The 15,594-nt window shown below is 41.7% G+C and overlaps 1 protein-coding gene across 1 annotated transcript in view; it reads left to right on the top strand.

Annotated features, from left to right (window-relative positions):
- Positions 1 to 4,785: 4,785 nt before the first annotated feature.
- Positions 4,786 to 15,594, top strand: part of SLC35F2 (solute carrier family 35 member F2) — a 36,592-nt gene continuing 25,783 nt past the window's right edge. The window contains exon 1 of the mRNA XM_063305820.1: positions 4,786 to 4,976. Coding sequence (XP_063161890.1) covers positions 4,822 to 4,976 — 155 coding nt within the window. The 5' untranslated portion in view covers positions 4,786 to 4,821. The remainder of the gene's footprint in view (positions 4,977 to 15,594) is intronic.

The raw sequence follows: 15,594 nt of genomic DNA on the forward strand, positions 1-15,594 counted from the left end.
TCATAATGCCATTTTTATTATTAGGTGTTGAAAATTTAGGAAGCTGAATAGCTTTGCATGTATATTAATGGAGGGTGTGGCTTTTGCGTGCAACTGAATGCCAAAGGGGAGTTGGCAATTTGATAGTCCCTCTCCACCTGGCTTGCAGGACTACACAGTGGACAGTGGACTACACTGCAAAGCTGCTGTAAGGACCCACAGTTGTCAAGCATACCATTCATCAAATGAATATCATGCACTGTTGGAAGGAACAAACAAGCAAACCCACATTTCTTGATGTTGAACACTGACCCTTGTTATAGGTGAGAAACCTATGTATGAAAAACCAACAAGGTAGGTTATGCATTCAAAAACTCTTGTGTGACAATGAGAATTGCTGCATTGTTGAAGTCTCTGTAGGGCTGATAGGAAGCAGATTTATGCTGCCGATTATATCTGCCTTAACGCCCTATTTATATTTACCCAGATCATCATCGTCATCATCATTATCGTCATCATCTTCCTGCGATCATTCAAAAGAAGAAAAACATCTCTGGAAATAAACCATGTTTCCTGTTCAGAATTGCCAAGTCTTATGCCTGCTCAAGGGTATAGATAATTTTAATGCGTATGTGTGCATGTGTGAAATTTATTCAACTTGGCGGGGGGCAAAGTTCATTCCTCTACATTGCATGCATTTGTATGATGTTGCCTATTTTTGATAATATAGGAAAATTCAGTTGTGGAATACTGTAAAGGATTTACATATTTAGCATATGCTTTCTTAGCTATCCCTTGCTTATCAAACCTACATCAGGAAACAATCAATATTTTCAGGTCAAGGGCCACCCTTTGAAAAGGGTGCTGGATGTAGCCTTCAGAAGAAAGGCAGCAGTCAGGACAAAGAAATAGATGAGGCTAGACAAAAATGACATTTAATTAATTTATATTACCTTAAATTAAAATTATTAATGCTGTTACTATGATTGCTCCCCCTGTATTTTCTATTTTTAAAACTATTTGAAAAAAAGGAAAGGAAAATGAGAACACCTCCCACAAAATACATAATAGATGCATGTAACAAGCTGTTAGCAATTAAGACACTTAACAATAATAAAAAGTAAATAAAATATACGAGGTATATCAACACAAATGTCTAAATAGTCCTCCAAATGAGGCTCCCCATGTATTTAATTGCCAGAGATGACGCAATACTGCAGTAGATTCATGCGCTGGACAAAGGGATGGAATAGATGATCTCTACAGCACCTTCCAACCCTTACTTTCTATAATTGTATGATTAATATTGTTTTGATGAGGTCAAGTTTTCATTTGTTTCATTCATCCTGGTACCAAAATTGTTTGAATGTTACAGCAATATTCATACAATTTTCCTAGGAACAATAGAGAGATGGTTTGCTGCTGCCTTCCTAGTTTGAATCTGGAATTGGCTTGCTTCACACATGCAGAGCCTACAGCCCTCATCCCCACTGTGGCTTACTTTTAGTTGTAGCCCTCCTTTTTTGACCTGGCCAGATCTTTACCTACAGCTCCTTCTCTCACCAGCTTGATTCTACAAACCACTGGAACTTCAGAGTCCTCCCAGCAATCAAGTTGTTCTAAGGGGTTTAAACTCTACAGGTGGTCCTCACTTAACAACCACACATCCAGTGACTGTTCAAAGTTACGATGGGGCTGAACGAGTGGTACTTACAACCGGTCCTCAAGTTTCAGCGATTGCAGAGTCCCGGCAGTCATGTGATCGCAACCTGGGCACTCGGCGACTGGCTCACAATTATGAGGTTGCAGTGTCCTGTGGTCACAGGATCGCCATCTGCGATCTTCCTGGCTGGCTTCCCACAAGCAAGTCCTTGGAGAAGCCAGCAGGAGGTCGCAAATAGCGACCACATGACATAATGCGGGATTAACAACATTGCGGGATTAATTTAATGACAGCGACTGGAAGTGCTGGAACTGCTTCTGCTAAGCAGCACGGTCATGTGATGTCGCACTTTATGACCATGTTGCTTAGCGACATAAATTCTGGTCTCAATTACTGTTGTTAACCGAGGACTGCCTGTACTGGAAACTGAACTGACAGATCATTGCACTTTAGATGACTATTCTTTTGTACGCCGCCCACAGTCATGTTGTCTGAGCAGAGCGCCATAAATATGCTTCAAATAAACAAACAAACAAACAAACAAACAAGCACACACAGCTATCCGCATCCTGGCAGTCAGTGGTTGCAGGAAGGAATATACAGGATCTATCAGAATGGTATATACAGTCCACTTTCCCCTAAGCTCTCAGAGAGAGCAGAGAGATACAGATGTAAAATTATGTCATGCCCCTGTGTACAGGGTTTTGCACAACTCGTCTAAAGTTCAAAGGTTCATGAGTTCAATTCCTGATAGAGGGTTTGAACACCATAGCATAACATCTGGTTACCGACCTCTGATGAGTCTCAGTAGGATGAAACTAGTCATGTAGTGCCTCCTGGAGATCAATGTAATTGAAAATACCACACAAGATATATACTCCGTGTAAAAACAGAGAAATTTCCCTCCTTCAAGGGGGGTGGAAGTCATGTAAAACCCTGTTTTAGATGATCAACCACCCCTATTTTCAATGGAGAAGAAATGGAGGGCAACCATCAATTTCCTACCTGCTGAATGTCTTCTCCCTGCTTTAGGTCACATGTGAATCATCAGTCTATGAAGGAGGAAATGTCACAGAGCTAGTTCTACAATTTTAAAGATGAATCTCCTGGTATGAGTTGTAATGCAGTGCAGTCAGTACATCTGGATCAATACTGTTCAGAAAAGCCAGTACATTTTTAGAAAAAGTTCATAAAAGTGGTCTGAAAAACCCCAAAGCAAAAATAGCTTGTTGATAAAAGAATGACACAACGCTTCATGCAATGCGCAGCTGAGCCTGGGTGCTGCAGCGAGTGTGAAATCCCCAGTCTGTTGTGAAAATTATTGTGTTGTTATTATTTATAGATAAGAGATGGGATATGGGAAGAAGAGATTATTCGTTGTATTTTAAGAGAAGGTGATAAATTACTAAAACTGTTTATACTTGTGATGAAGGAGGAAGTCATTTCTTTATATATTTCTTCTTTTTTTAAAAAAAACTATAGTCTTATTTTTTCTTTCTTTTCTATTTTTCTTTCTATTTTCTTTTTTTCTGCACCTTCTATTTTTTTTCTTTTTTTAGTTTGTATTGTTGTTGTTTATTAAAAAATTATGACGCTGTAATTTTTTAATAAAACTACTGTAAAAAATAAAATAAACTTCATGGTAAAATTTTTTACAGAAGAAGCAAATATCTAAGATCTCCCTGTTAAAGTTATGTCTCTCTTATGATAACAATAGTTTTAATTTTCCTGATTTTAAATAATACCTTTGGGCTTATTTGTTAATTGGGGGCTCAGCCTGAGAGTAACTGATTAGTATTTTTGCAATCCTGGCAAGTTCCAGGTTCTAATTACAGAAAAAAAATGGTTATTTTCTCAGCACTGAAGGTGACTGAACATATCTGGGCCTTTTGGGGCAGAAAAGTCAAATCTGGTTTTCCTCTCATGAAAAATTAATGAAATTTGTAAAATTTAGCTTAACGAAATTTGTAAACTCTCAGACTTTGAATCTGGTTTGTACTGGAGAAGAGGCAATGGAGGAGGAGAAGTTCTTGGAAAAAAGGCAAGAAATAAAAGCAGAATCACAGCAGATGGCACCAGCCAGCCAACTTTGGCTGATGTCAAAAGAACCGAGCAAGGTTCAGGCCTGGATAGTATTTGTGTAGAAATCCACCCAGCACTAAAGCCAAAATAATATCCTATCCTGCTTGATTCCCAAGAAAACAACATGTGGAGTTATCAGGAGTCAACCTTAACTCCAAGGAGACTTTATCTCTAAAATCACAATATACAGAATAAAATGAATAAGGCGGCCCATAAATTAAGCCAAGGGTCTGTTATCCCTCATCGCTGAAAAATTCTAGCCCAGTCTGAGGACTTTCTTGCTTCTTCTCCATCCTTGTCCCGCAAGGTGCAGAATGCTGGACAGCTGGAAAACTTGCATCTTCTTTGGTGCTATTTTACTCTGATAAAGGTATCCCCCAAGTAGGGATTATTATTATTATTATTATCATTATTATTATTATTATTATTATGGTTATCGCACAGTCAGCCAGATGTTTCGAATGGATTTGGCATTTTGTCCACCTATCGAGTCCTTCCCAAGGACCTGGGACAGGCAGATGTTGTTTAATAATATGAAAGGTATCGTCGCAGGGTGGTTGTTGTCGTTGTTATTATTTTTCACGAGCCAGCAAAGCTGTGATTGGGGTTTTACAGAGACGGCGGGAATTCGTAGAAAAAGCTCCCTCTTGAGGGCTGAAGCGCAAGGACTTCAGAGACAGACGCGAGCCAGGCCCGCTGCCCAGGTCGGTGGCGGGGGAAAATCGGAGGATTTGTTTGCCTGGATGAGCATACCCTGTTTTCATTCCGATGTTATTATTGTTCTATGCACTGGCCTGCAAGAAATGCAAATCAGGCAAACGTGCATTCTGGGTCAATTAGAATACAGATCCAGAATACGGCTAGGCTGCCGTTCGGGCGCGGGGACGCTCGGGCCAGCTAGCCTTCGGCCTGCCTGATCGGCGGGAGCCAAGCGAGCGAGCGGCGTCGCAGAACGGAGGCTGAACGCGGGCGCCGGCTTGGAGGACAGGAGCCACAGCAGCGGCAGCGGCCCCGCCTTTTCCCCTCCCCTCCTTCGATGCGGCCCTTTCTGTGCGCATCCCGGAGCCGGGCTGGAGTGAGCTCCTCGCACGCTCGCCATGGAGGGCGTCCGCTCGGCGGCGGTGCTGGAAAACGGCCGCCCGGCCGCTCCGCCGCTGGCGGCGGGGACAGCGACAGCACCCGCAGCTTCCCCTCCGCGCTCCTGCTGCGCCTCTAACCTCTGGGTCCGCGTGAAGGAAAAACTCTGCACGTGGTGAGTCGCAAGAGGGGCAAGGCGCTTTGCAGTGAGCCTGGCCGGGAGGAACTGCTGCAGCTGCGCGTGGGAGCGAGGGGAGCAATCGGCGGCTTTTAAGCCCCCCGAGGCGATCGACCCGCTGCGCTTGGTTGGGCGAGCCCGGTTATTTCAAGCGGGCGACGCCTTGCCAGCCAGCGGGACGAAGAGGTTCAAGGCTGGCGCTCCCCGTCTCCCACACGTGCTTCGTCTGCATCGGCTTCCTTCCTTTGTGAACTTTAGATTGGCAGCTGCTTCGCGCTCCGGGTTAGAAATCAGGCTGTTGAAATCCTTTCAGGCTAGACTGGAAACGGACAGGGAGGAAGGTTCATAGACTGGTTGTGCTTAAGCCCCGGGAAGAGAGGGGGGACCCGCCGCGCGCTGCACGAGCTCAACTTTTGTTCCATTGTTTGATATGTGCCCTGGACTGAGTTCTGATCCAGAACACAGTGTTTTCTGTGCGGTTGTGCCTGCTGGAGAACTTGGAAAAGATCCCTGTCAAGACCATTACCGTATTGTTTAATTTGGGGAAGGAGGACATGACCGGCAGCAGAATACCTGCTTTGGGTGCAGAAGGTCATCCAGGTTGGTCCATTGCTTCTTGAGTTAAAAGGTTCCAGGACCAGGTGGGAAGACCCTGATGTTCCTAACTGCAGAGCGGCAGATATTCTGGGTAAAACAAGTCTCCTGCATGTACAGTTCAACTTCGGATGATTTCAGGGACACAACAGTGTAGTTTTCTTGGCAACAGTATGGAATTGGCTCACTGTTGCCTCCTACCATGTTGTTTTCATCAGCTTCCCAATCTCACATACAGCACTGGTCTTTGCTGGTAGGAGAAACCTGGTCTGAACCTTACCTTCCAAGACCAGTCAATACCAGCCAGATGCTGCTACCTGCTGATTCTAGGAGCCACGGGGCCTCTGGAGGGAAGGGCAAAGTAAACAGTTGCAGACAAATAGCTTGGCTGTGTATAAGAGTATCTGAAGGTGCCCAAAATGATCTGTGGGATGTCAGATGCCTTGTACTGTAGAACAAAGGTGGGGAATCTGGGGCTGGACTTCCAGATGTCCTCAACTACAACTCCCAGCAGCCCCAGTTGAGCAGCCAAATAGAAGAATATTCAGAATTGTAGTTCAATATTATCTGGAGGGACACAAGTTCGCAATTCCTGTTTTAAAGGATGCCCTAAAGATGACAGTTCAGAGGTACCAGAAGGTCAATCTGACAGGCAGAGGAAGAACCTACCCATCTTTGATTTCTAGCTATTGCTACCTAATTGCTCCAATTTCTCAGCCTTATGTGGATTGAACCAGGGGGTTTCTACATGGAAGACCGACGTTCCATTAATGTAAGCCCCCCCCTTTTAAAATTACATATCTAGGCACAAAACAAAACTACTTTTCCAGGAAGCAATGAATTAATATTTTGTCCCTGGTAGAGAATAAAAATGCATACACAACTTCCACTTATCATCTCTTCTTTTCTAACCCTGTAGTCGTAGTGGCACAACACTTTTTGTCTGGTTACTGAATTAATCCATTTGAGGGAGTTGTACATTATGTGGAATTATACACTAATGAAATAATTTATTATTGGGTTTGCATAGCAGCCACATAAACAAAAAAATCTACTTAATTTTAGAATAACTAAGATTATCATGTTAGTTGGTAACTGATCAGGTTAAGCGAGTTAGTGTAGCTACTGTGTGTGGGCTGAGGGTATAATCCACATACCTATGAGCTCTGCCTGAAACCTGTATTAACTTTACAGAAAGGGCATAGACTGACTCAAAACAGACACACTGACAGGCAGGGCTGGCTTGCTTTATGTACATAGAGACACACGGAGAAAGATACGCACATCTGAATTGCAAGAAGGTGTAATTTTCTGTGGCCTGGGACACTTTTTTTTTTAAGAGTCAAGGGCTGCGGGGGGTGTGGTGGTGACATACTGATATCACAGGGTGGTACTAGACATATTTTTAACCCTTTTTAAAGTGCTGTGAATCGAATTGCAGTATAGGTGAGCATTCATTTGATATTGCCCAACTATATGAAAAGCAAGCAGCTTTAACCTTAAGAAAAAGCCCCCAATCCAGATTTCATCAGGCCAAGATAAGGCTACAATATGTTGTGCCAGAGAAATTTTTGCAACGGAAACCGAAAACGCATAAGGAAGAATATCAGAAGTTCAGGCCGTGATTCCCTGCGCAGCTTCTAATTAAATACTTTCAGGTGATTTGCTGGTGTGCTCTAGAATGGGAGGGTTGCATGCTCTGAACAGCCTCTCCAGCATCCAGAGACTGTGCTGCTCACAATAGGTTGGGACTGGAAGTGGGAGGACTCTGGGACTCAACCCTTGGCGTCCCCTCCCTCAACTGCCCCAAATTGAATTCTTCATGCCAATGGCAACCAGCTGTAGAGATACACAACTGTAATTTTTCTGTTCACCCGAAGTAAGTAAACTTCGGGCACTCTTGTTTTGCAAAAAGCCAGATTAAGTTCCTTATCTTCTTTTGGAACCAACTTAATGACATCTCAGTCCTGTTTTGCCTTTCTGCCTTCTCCATTTGGGGAAACCAGGAAGTAAGAAGTTCAAAGTTGTATCATCTGTAGAATTCAGCTGATCAAGCAGGTGGATTAATCTAAGCCAGATATAGTGTTAAGGCACCTCCATTCAGGCATAAATGACTTTTGTAATGTTTTATGGGAAAGCCAGGTTGGTGTAGTGATTAAGGCACCAGGCTAGAGACTGTGAGTTCTAGTCTTGCCTTGGGCATGAAGCCAGCTGGGTGACCTTGGGCCAGTCTCTCTCTCTCAGCCCTAGGAGGCAGGCAATGGCAAATCACTTCCAAAATTTTGCCAAGAAAACTGCAGGACTTGTCCAGGCAATTGCCAGAAGTCAACATTGATTTGACCCCCCGCCCAAAAAAAGTTTCATTGACTCTTTTAGGGAATGTTATATTTGTTTTTTATGACTAAGAAACTCAAGTAGTTCAGCAAAAAAATCTCTTCAGGGTTGATCAGACTCCTCAAGTAATGTTTTAAAAATATTGGATGTCACCCTTATTATGCTGGAGATGTAGTAAGTTTGAAGAGACTTTGGTACCTATGTTATGGACGCGTTCACTTGTAAATCCTTATTGTGTAGATATTATTACAGTGGTTAACCAGGTTCTTGAAGGCAGCTATAGGTTACAGATTATTATATCCCAACAATCTGGAATTTTTCCATCTCTGAAGAGCTTTAGATGTATCAAGTTTGGAAATCTTGAAAATAGTGCTTATGCACTTCTATACGCCCAGTGCTAAAAGTTGACTTATGAAAATTGTCAACTCTCAGACTTTGAGTTTGGTTTCTGTTAAAGATGAGGCAAGACCAGACAGTGTGATTCCATATGATCTAAGTTTAATTTGTTGTTCAAAACAACAATGAAATTGAAGAAAGTTACATGATATCAGTTTTTTTGTTTAAATGGGGTTCTTTTTGTTATTTTTAATATGAGAGGTGTATGTTTTTTAATTTCGTTCAGTTCAGGGTTCCCCAAAGCGGTCAATATCAACCCTCAAGGGTCAATGGGACTATCCAAGTGGTTGATGATTATTATTATTCCTGGTACTATTAATTAAAGTAGGATTTATTAAATTATTTTCATATAATCAGTGTTTGGGAGTCAGTGAACAAGCTGAAACTTCATGAAGGGGTCGATGAGCTGAAGAGTTTGGAGACCTCTGGTTTATTTGCTCCATTTATTTATTTATTTTCTATCCTGCCTTTATTATTTTTATAAATAACTCAAGGCAGGGAACATACCTATTACTCCTTCATCCTCCTATTTTCCCCACAACAACAACCCTGTGAGGTGAGTTGGGCTGAGAGAGAGTGACTGGCCCAAGGTCTCCCAGCCAGCTTTCATGCCTAAGGCAGGACTAGAACTCACAGGCTCCTGGTTTCTAGCCCAGCACCTTAACCACTAGACCAAACTAGTTCTTAATGGACTTTTCCTTTTCTGTTCATTTTTTATGGCTTGTTTTTTTTTTTCCCCTTAGTATATGATAGGATTTTTCTTTCTTCGTTTTCTCTCATGGTATAGATTTTTATACAATGGGCTAGGCTTCTTCTTTAAAGTATATAGTCTTTTATGTAAAAGCTGTATGTCATGTAGATTATGTTTAATATTTAATATTAATGACTTTTTTAAACAAATGCTAATTGTACTGTTTTTAAAGTGGAATTAAATTAAAAGGGGATTAAAAACAGAAAGGAGGAGAAGTTCTTAAAGAAAAGGCAAAGAATAAAAGCAGAATCACAACAGATGACACCAGCAGACTGGCTGATGCCGAAAGAGTCCAGCAAGATTCAGACCAAAATTGTACTTCTATAGGGATCCACCAGGAGATTGCAGCCCTCAGGGATCTGTTACCTCTCCTTGCTGAAAAATTCTAGCCCAGTTTGGGGACCTTCTTGTTTGCTTCCCATCCCTGTCCTGCCAGATGCAGAATTCTGGAGTGCTCAAAAGCTTGCATGCCCTTTGGTGCTATTTTACATGACTCTAATAAAGATATCCCCCAAGTACAAATTTATTTATTTTCCTACGGGCCAGCAAAGCTGTGACTGCAGGAATTCATAGAAAAAGCTCCCTCTTGAGGGCTGAAGCACAAATGCTCATGGCAAAGCCTTGATGAACCTATGTTCGACTGTAATTTTATTATTATTCTGTGACTGCCCTGAATGGTTGTTTAAATTAAAAGTAAATAAATTGCAAACCTTTTGGGAAGATAATTACTGGCAATTATCAGTTTTTGCATTCATGGTTTTGGTGGCAAAATGGGTTGCAAAGGAAAATCTTTTTCCCATCTGGCAGCCAAGATCTTTCCTGCTCCTATTCTGCTTAAGGAACTTGCTTTGAAACCTGAAAGACCAGATGGCATTACTGTGATTGATATAAGGGCAGAGTAGATGGTTTTAAAGGTCAGGCCTATTACTATGATTAAAGTGATGCTTAAAGATTCAGAAGAGTTTGCCACAATCCAATGGCCGTTGCCCGGATTCCAGTCTTCCCACAAAGAGTTTCAAATCACGAGGGTTCAGTCACAACATAATCCTTTTAGTATCCTGGTATAAAATCGATCTATGAGGTCACCAGGAGTTAAAAACCACTTGATGGCACATAATCAATCAATCAAAAATAATGGTATTATATTTTACCTGATTTTTGTCAGTCATATCTAAAGGTGTTTAACTTTGGCAGGCTCATGCATGTTTTCTCATAAAGCCTACATAGCAAGAAAAAAATAAGAAGCTTATGTGTAAAGCCACCCAGTTATGGGTTATTCAACAGATAACCAGGACATAATGCACTGTGTGAAACCAAGCTGTACTAGCCTACTTTGGCGTCTTCTCTGATGATGCTGGGTTCACATACCATGCAAAGCTGTATTTTCCTCAATAATGGTTTTGTGAAGATATCGCAGTACTGGGTTTACATATAATACTAATGCATAAACATGACTTACAAATCAGAATGAGTGAATTTACACAACAGGTAAACTCAAAACTAAATGGACTTTTTTTCTTAGGATGCATGCACCCAGCTTAAAGTAGATTCTTGGCTTGAATATCCTCTTTTGCTTTGTTTACCAACTTGCTTAATGAAGAGTTATTGTAAAGGCAGTAAAGTGATTATAGTAATATGAATTTTGGGTTCTTGTTCTTTCTAGACAAAATGGCTAGTTTTTAAAAAGTCTAAAAAAGTGAAGAACAAATTAAATTTCAACATTAGACAAAATGGATAGAGTTTGAACTCTAGTGTAGGCAAAAGCAAATTCAATGGAAGTTCAATTTGCCTGGTATTCCATCAAAAATGTAATTCTATGAGAACTTTCTTGAACAGTATTATTTTTAAGTGATATACAGTACTTCTGGACAGAAATAAGTTTTGAGTTAATTTAACCTTCTGGTCCAACATGTGAAGTTCACTTCTAATTTATAAGGCACTCTTTGAATTACCAGTAACCTAACTGTTAAACATTTACCTCCAATCACACCTTTGTACTTCTCTGCCAGTTAAAAACACATTTATGAACTCTGTCAGTTACAAATGAGAATGGAATGCAGTTTGGGGGATGCTTTCAAAATGTTAAAGGTTATCCATTGCCACTTCTATTAAAAATGTGCAGACTTGGTCAGAAATCAAAGCTCTCTAAAACAGAAGATGACTTCAGCCTTTCATTTAAAAGTCAAAGCTCTTCAAAGCAGAAGATGTTTAAAATCTTGTCCCTTATAAATTTGAAGCCCAGCTGGGGTCAATTTGGTCTCAACTCTTTTTTGTGTGTGTCTGATGCCCTTGGGAGGGCACAATCTTGTGATTGTGTCAGGTAATCTCCCTCTTTTTGTTGAAAAAAAATACTAGAATGTACAGTAGAGGTATGTTAAGCACCTGTTATAATTTAAACAGACTATCTGCCCAAGCAGAAAAAAGTGGCACAACCCTTGAAGGGTGAAAGAATAGGATGTCTCTTTGTCCATACTGTGTTGCACCTTCTTATAAGTGCAGTGCCCAGAACTGGATATAGTGCAGCAAATGAGCTGGATGACACTGGGGGGACTGACAGCTGACATGGGATGTGCAGAAAGATGGTAGTTTTCAAAGAAATGGAAGATGGGGCCAATAGAAAATGACCCAGAATTCTTACAATGGCTTTAGAAGAGTGGCGGTCATCCCACAAACTACGTGTGCCCCTCAGCCCCTATTTTCTTGTACTGCAGAGCTCCCTGAGACCATGTGGCTGAAATTTGTCAGCAAAATAACTAATTTATTTTCTTTTTTTGCTGTTATTAGCCTTAGGTGCTGCTTTAGTCAATAGATTCTGAGCTGTTAACAACATTCCACAGAGTAAAAAGTTCAAAAGCATACAAAGAAAAGCATAATTGACATTCAGTCTGGGGTCTTCCTATCATAAACCAGGATGAACTTCCACCAACGTCCTACGTGCCATCCCTGAGGGCCTTCCTTTTGAAAGATAACAGAAATGATGCCATCCTTGTCTCCAAAAATAAGTCATGCAAGGCAACTGCCTTTTGAACCAGCCGTAGCTTCTGCATGGTCCTCAAGGGCAGTCCTACATAGAAAGAATTACCACTGCTCTGGTTGTGAGATGACAATAGGAGGAATAGCCTTTGTTAAAGTCTCCCATTCTAGGAAAGGCTGCAGCTGGTGCACCAGCCATCCAGACCCTGACAGCCTCTGGGTACTGGCTAAAGACTTTGATTGGGTCTCCTGTTCTGTTAGGAGTGGAGATATGCAACTAGTTATCATCAACATGCTGATGGTAATTGAACTCTCCAGCAACTATCAGGTGGTCCAGAAGGATACTGCAATCAGTGGTATTGATTGTTGTTGAGAAGTGCAACAGGACCTAGAGAATCTCCTGCTTCTTTAGTCATTTTGATCTCTGGCAGCAGCATCCCCAACCACTCCTCCCTGGGTACCATCTTCCACCACTCTGTTCCACCAAAATTTTCATGTTTTCCCCTTCTCTTCTTCCTTCTCACTGCAGCTTCTCACATTCACTTTCCCACTCACTTTCCTCCTATATATCACTAAAGACTCAGATGCACTAGGAAAAAAACCATCAACCTACTTAATTCTCTCTTCCTGGCATGCAACACTTTTGCTTTCTGTGTCATCTTGCAAAACCAAACCAAACCAAAAATAAAAGAGCCAGTTTGGTCTAGAGGTTAAGGCAATGGGCTCTCAGCCCAAGAGCTAATCAGGCATGGTATGAGAATTCTAGTCCCGCCTTAGGCATGAAAGCCGGCTGGGTGACCTTAGGCCAGTCCCTCTCTCTCAGCCCAAGAGCCAATCAGGCGTGGTATGAGAGTTCTAGTCCCGCCTCAGGCATGAAAGCTGGCTGGGTGACCTTGGGCCAGTCACTCTCTCAGCCCAAGCCACCTCACAGGGTTGTTGTTGTGGGGAAAATAGGAAGAGGAAGGAGTGTTAGGTACGTTCACCGTCTTGAGTTATTTATAAGAATAATAAAGGGGGGATATAGGGACGCGGTGGCGCTGCGGGTTAAACCGCTGAGCTGTCGATTGGAAGGTCGGCGGTTCAAAACCGCGCGGCGGGGTGAGCTCCCGTTGTTAATCAGCTCCTGCTCACCTAGCAGTTCGAAAACATGCAAATGTGAGTAGATCAATAGGTACCGCTTTGGCGGGAAGGTAATGGCGTTCCGTGTCGTCATGCTGGCCACATGACCCGGAAGTGTCCTATGGACAACGCCGGCTCCAAGGCTTAGAAACGGAGATGAGCACCGCCCCCTAGAGTCGGACTCGACTGGACTTTACGTCAAGGGAAACCTTTACCTTTACCTAAAGGGGGGATAGAAAATAAATAAAATAAAAATAAATAAAAAATATAAAACCATTCACTGTTCTTTTTTTTTTGTTTTTCCCACCCTGAATATTTGGTGGCCAGGTTTTTTTTTAAATCGTATGGCATAGCAGTTTGGTGTTCATGCTGCTTTTTCTTGCTGGGAAATCCTTCATAGTTACTGGTAGCTCTGCTTTATTCTGCACTGGCCGGGCCACCTTTTGAATGATTTTTTAGTTCATGGAATGAATTGGAGTATATCCAGAAATGGATGATCTGGATGTTGAGGGCTGTATATGTTTAGTCCTATGAGCAATTGTTGAAAATGCTGCGTATGTTTAGTCTGCAGAAAAGGAGATTAAGACAAGTTATGAAAGCAATTGCTAAACATTTGGAAGATTGCTGTGCAGAAGTGGGCTTGGAGTTTTCTCTTGCTTCATACAACAAACTAGAATGAGGTGGGTGGAAACCTCAGGAAAGCAGATTTTGGCTAAACATGAGAGGCGGGAGCTCTTCGGCATTGGAAAGTCTTGCTTCGTGGGCAGAGTGAGGATTAGATTCTCCTCCCTTGGAAGTATGTTCAAACAGAGATTGGATGGCCTCTAATTTAGGATGCTATCTGTCTGTCCTTCACTGCAGTCTGCACTGATCAGGAAATCAAGTTAGGTCATCTCCAAGCTCCTACAGGCTCTTTGAATCTCTGCAGTTATTGACCATTTAAACTATCTCATAAATCACCTCTTACCTCCAGAGTAAGAATAAGGTAAAGAGGACCAATCTCAGTACAGATTCTTATTTCCGTCCATTGTGTGCACTACCCATTTAGTCCTTGTTCGTTTTATGTTATTGATTGAAATGCTACATTTACTCAGGAGCCTTTAGTGAGGAGGATCATCAACAAGTTTAATGTTTTAAATTTGTTAAATAAAAATCCTAAGCATTCTAGGTCTACTGCAGCCTTCCCAGATCTGTTGGACTACAATTCCCATTATCTAGGGAGCTGATTACTCTGTCACTGTCATTGAGAGGTCTCATTGATATATCTGGAGACCCAAAGATTTGGAGAAAGCAATGTTACCAGACCACCCCATTCCCATGCTTACTGACACTCTTAACGAATCCAAACAGGTTAATGAGTCGAGACTTACCTTTGCAGATGCCCTTTGTAATGGTACAAAGAATACAATGGTATTCTTGGGAGACAGGAGGGAAAGCCACAGACTGGAGAATCAGCATGTAAAAGGTGTCTCAGTCCTCAGAAGGGGGGAGGCCATGGGAAACGTTTTGGAAGGGACCCTCCCTAGTTTCATAGAGAGTAAAAGGAAAAGAGAGGAGAAATACTTTCAGTCTTACAATAAAGATAGAGCTAGTACTTCTGAGTGTGCTTCTTGTCTGGACTACCCCCCAGGACAGTACCCTTGCAGGGAATGTGCAAATGTCCAAGGGTACTGTCTATTCACAGGTGAACAGCTCTGTTGTGGTTTTGGGTCAGTGGAATAAATCAGGACCATACTCTGCATAACTAAAAGTCTGTCTGAGATCATTCCCATTACCTCATCCAAGAAGCAGCAGAAGCAAAAGCTCCAATATTAATCTTTACTGTCATTGTAAAGTGGGGCAGGGAAAGGCAGCCAAAAGATAATTCTTCTTTTATTTATGGGATGATAAATAATTGATAAGAAGTGGTAATCAATAGCTATCCCAGTAGCACAATTAGGGAAACAAGCAGAGAAGAACATGCTTATTAGGCAAGTATGTTTGTGATCCTTTCTTTATGGAAAACTGATTTCCACAGATGATATACAAGCTTTTTCAGCCATCATTCCAATATTATAATTCTATACACCCCTCCCTGGAATTCTCCCACTAGTAGAATGTTAACACCATCAAGAATTGCCCCACGTTTTATTTACAAACATACTGCCTCTTTAATTTCCATCATTTTGGCAGCACTTCTGTTTGGCACATCTTTTTATATTCTATTAATTTTGATATTGATTGTTTTCCATGGGGCAAAAGTTAGGTGATATGATGCATTGAGTTGTTCATATAACAAAATGCTTCTATGTAATTTAATGTGAGAACTTGTATGTAATGTTTGCACTGGGGAGAAACATTGAAGAAAACTGGTGCAAATAATAATACATTAACTTAATAGGTTTGCATTCTAAGAAGACGCCTCCGAGACTGCTACCAATGAGGGAAAATAAGATGTGGTAGGATCCT

This window comes from Candoia aspera, chromosome 5 (assembly GCF_035149785.1).
Source record: "Candoia aspera isolate rCanAsp1 chromosome 5, rCanAsp1.hap2, whole genome shotgun sequence".
Taxonomy (NCBI): domain Eukaryota; kingdom Metazoa; phylum Chordata; class Lepidosauria; order Squamata; family Boidae; genus Candoia; species Candoia aspera.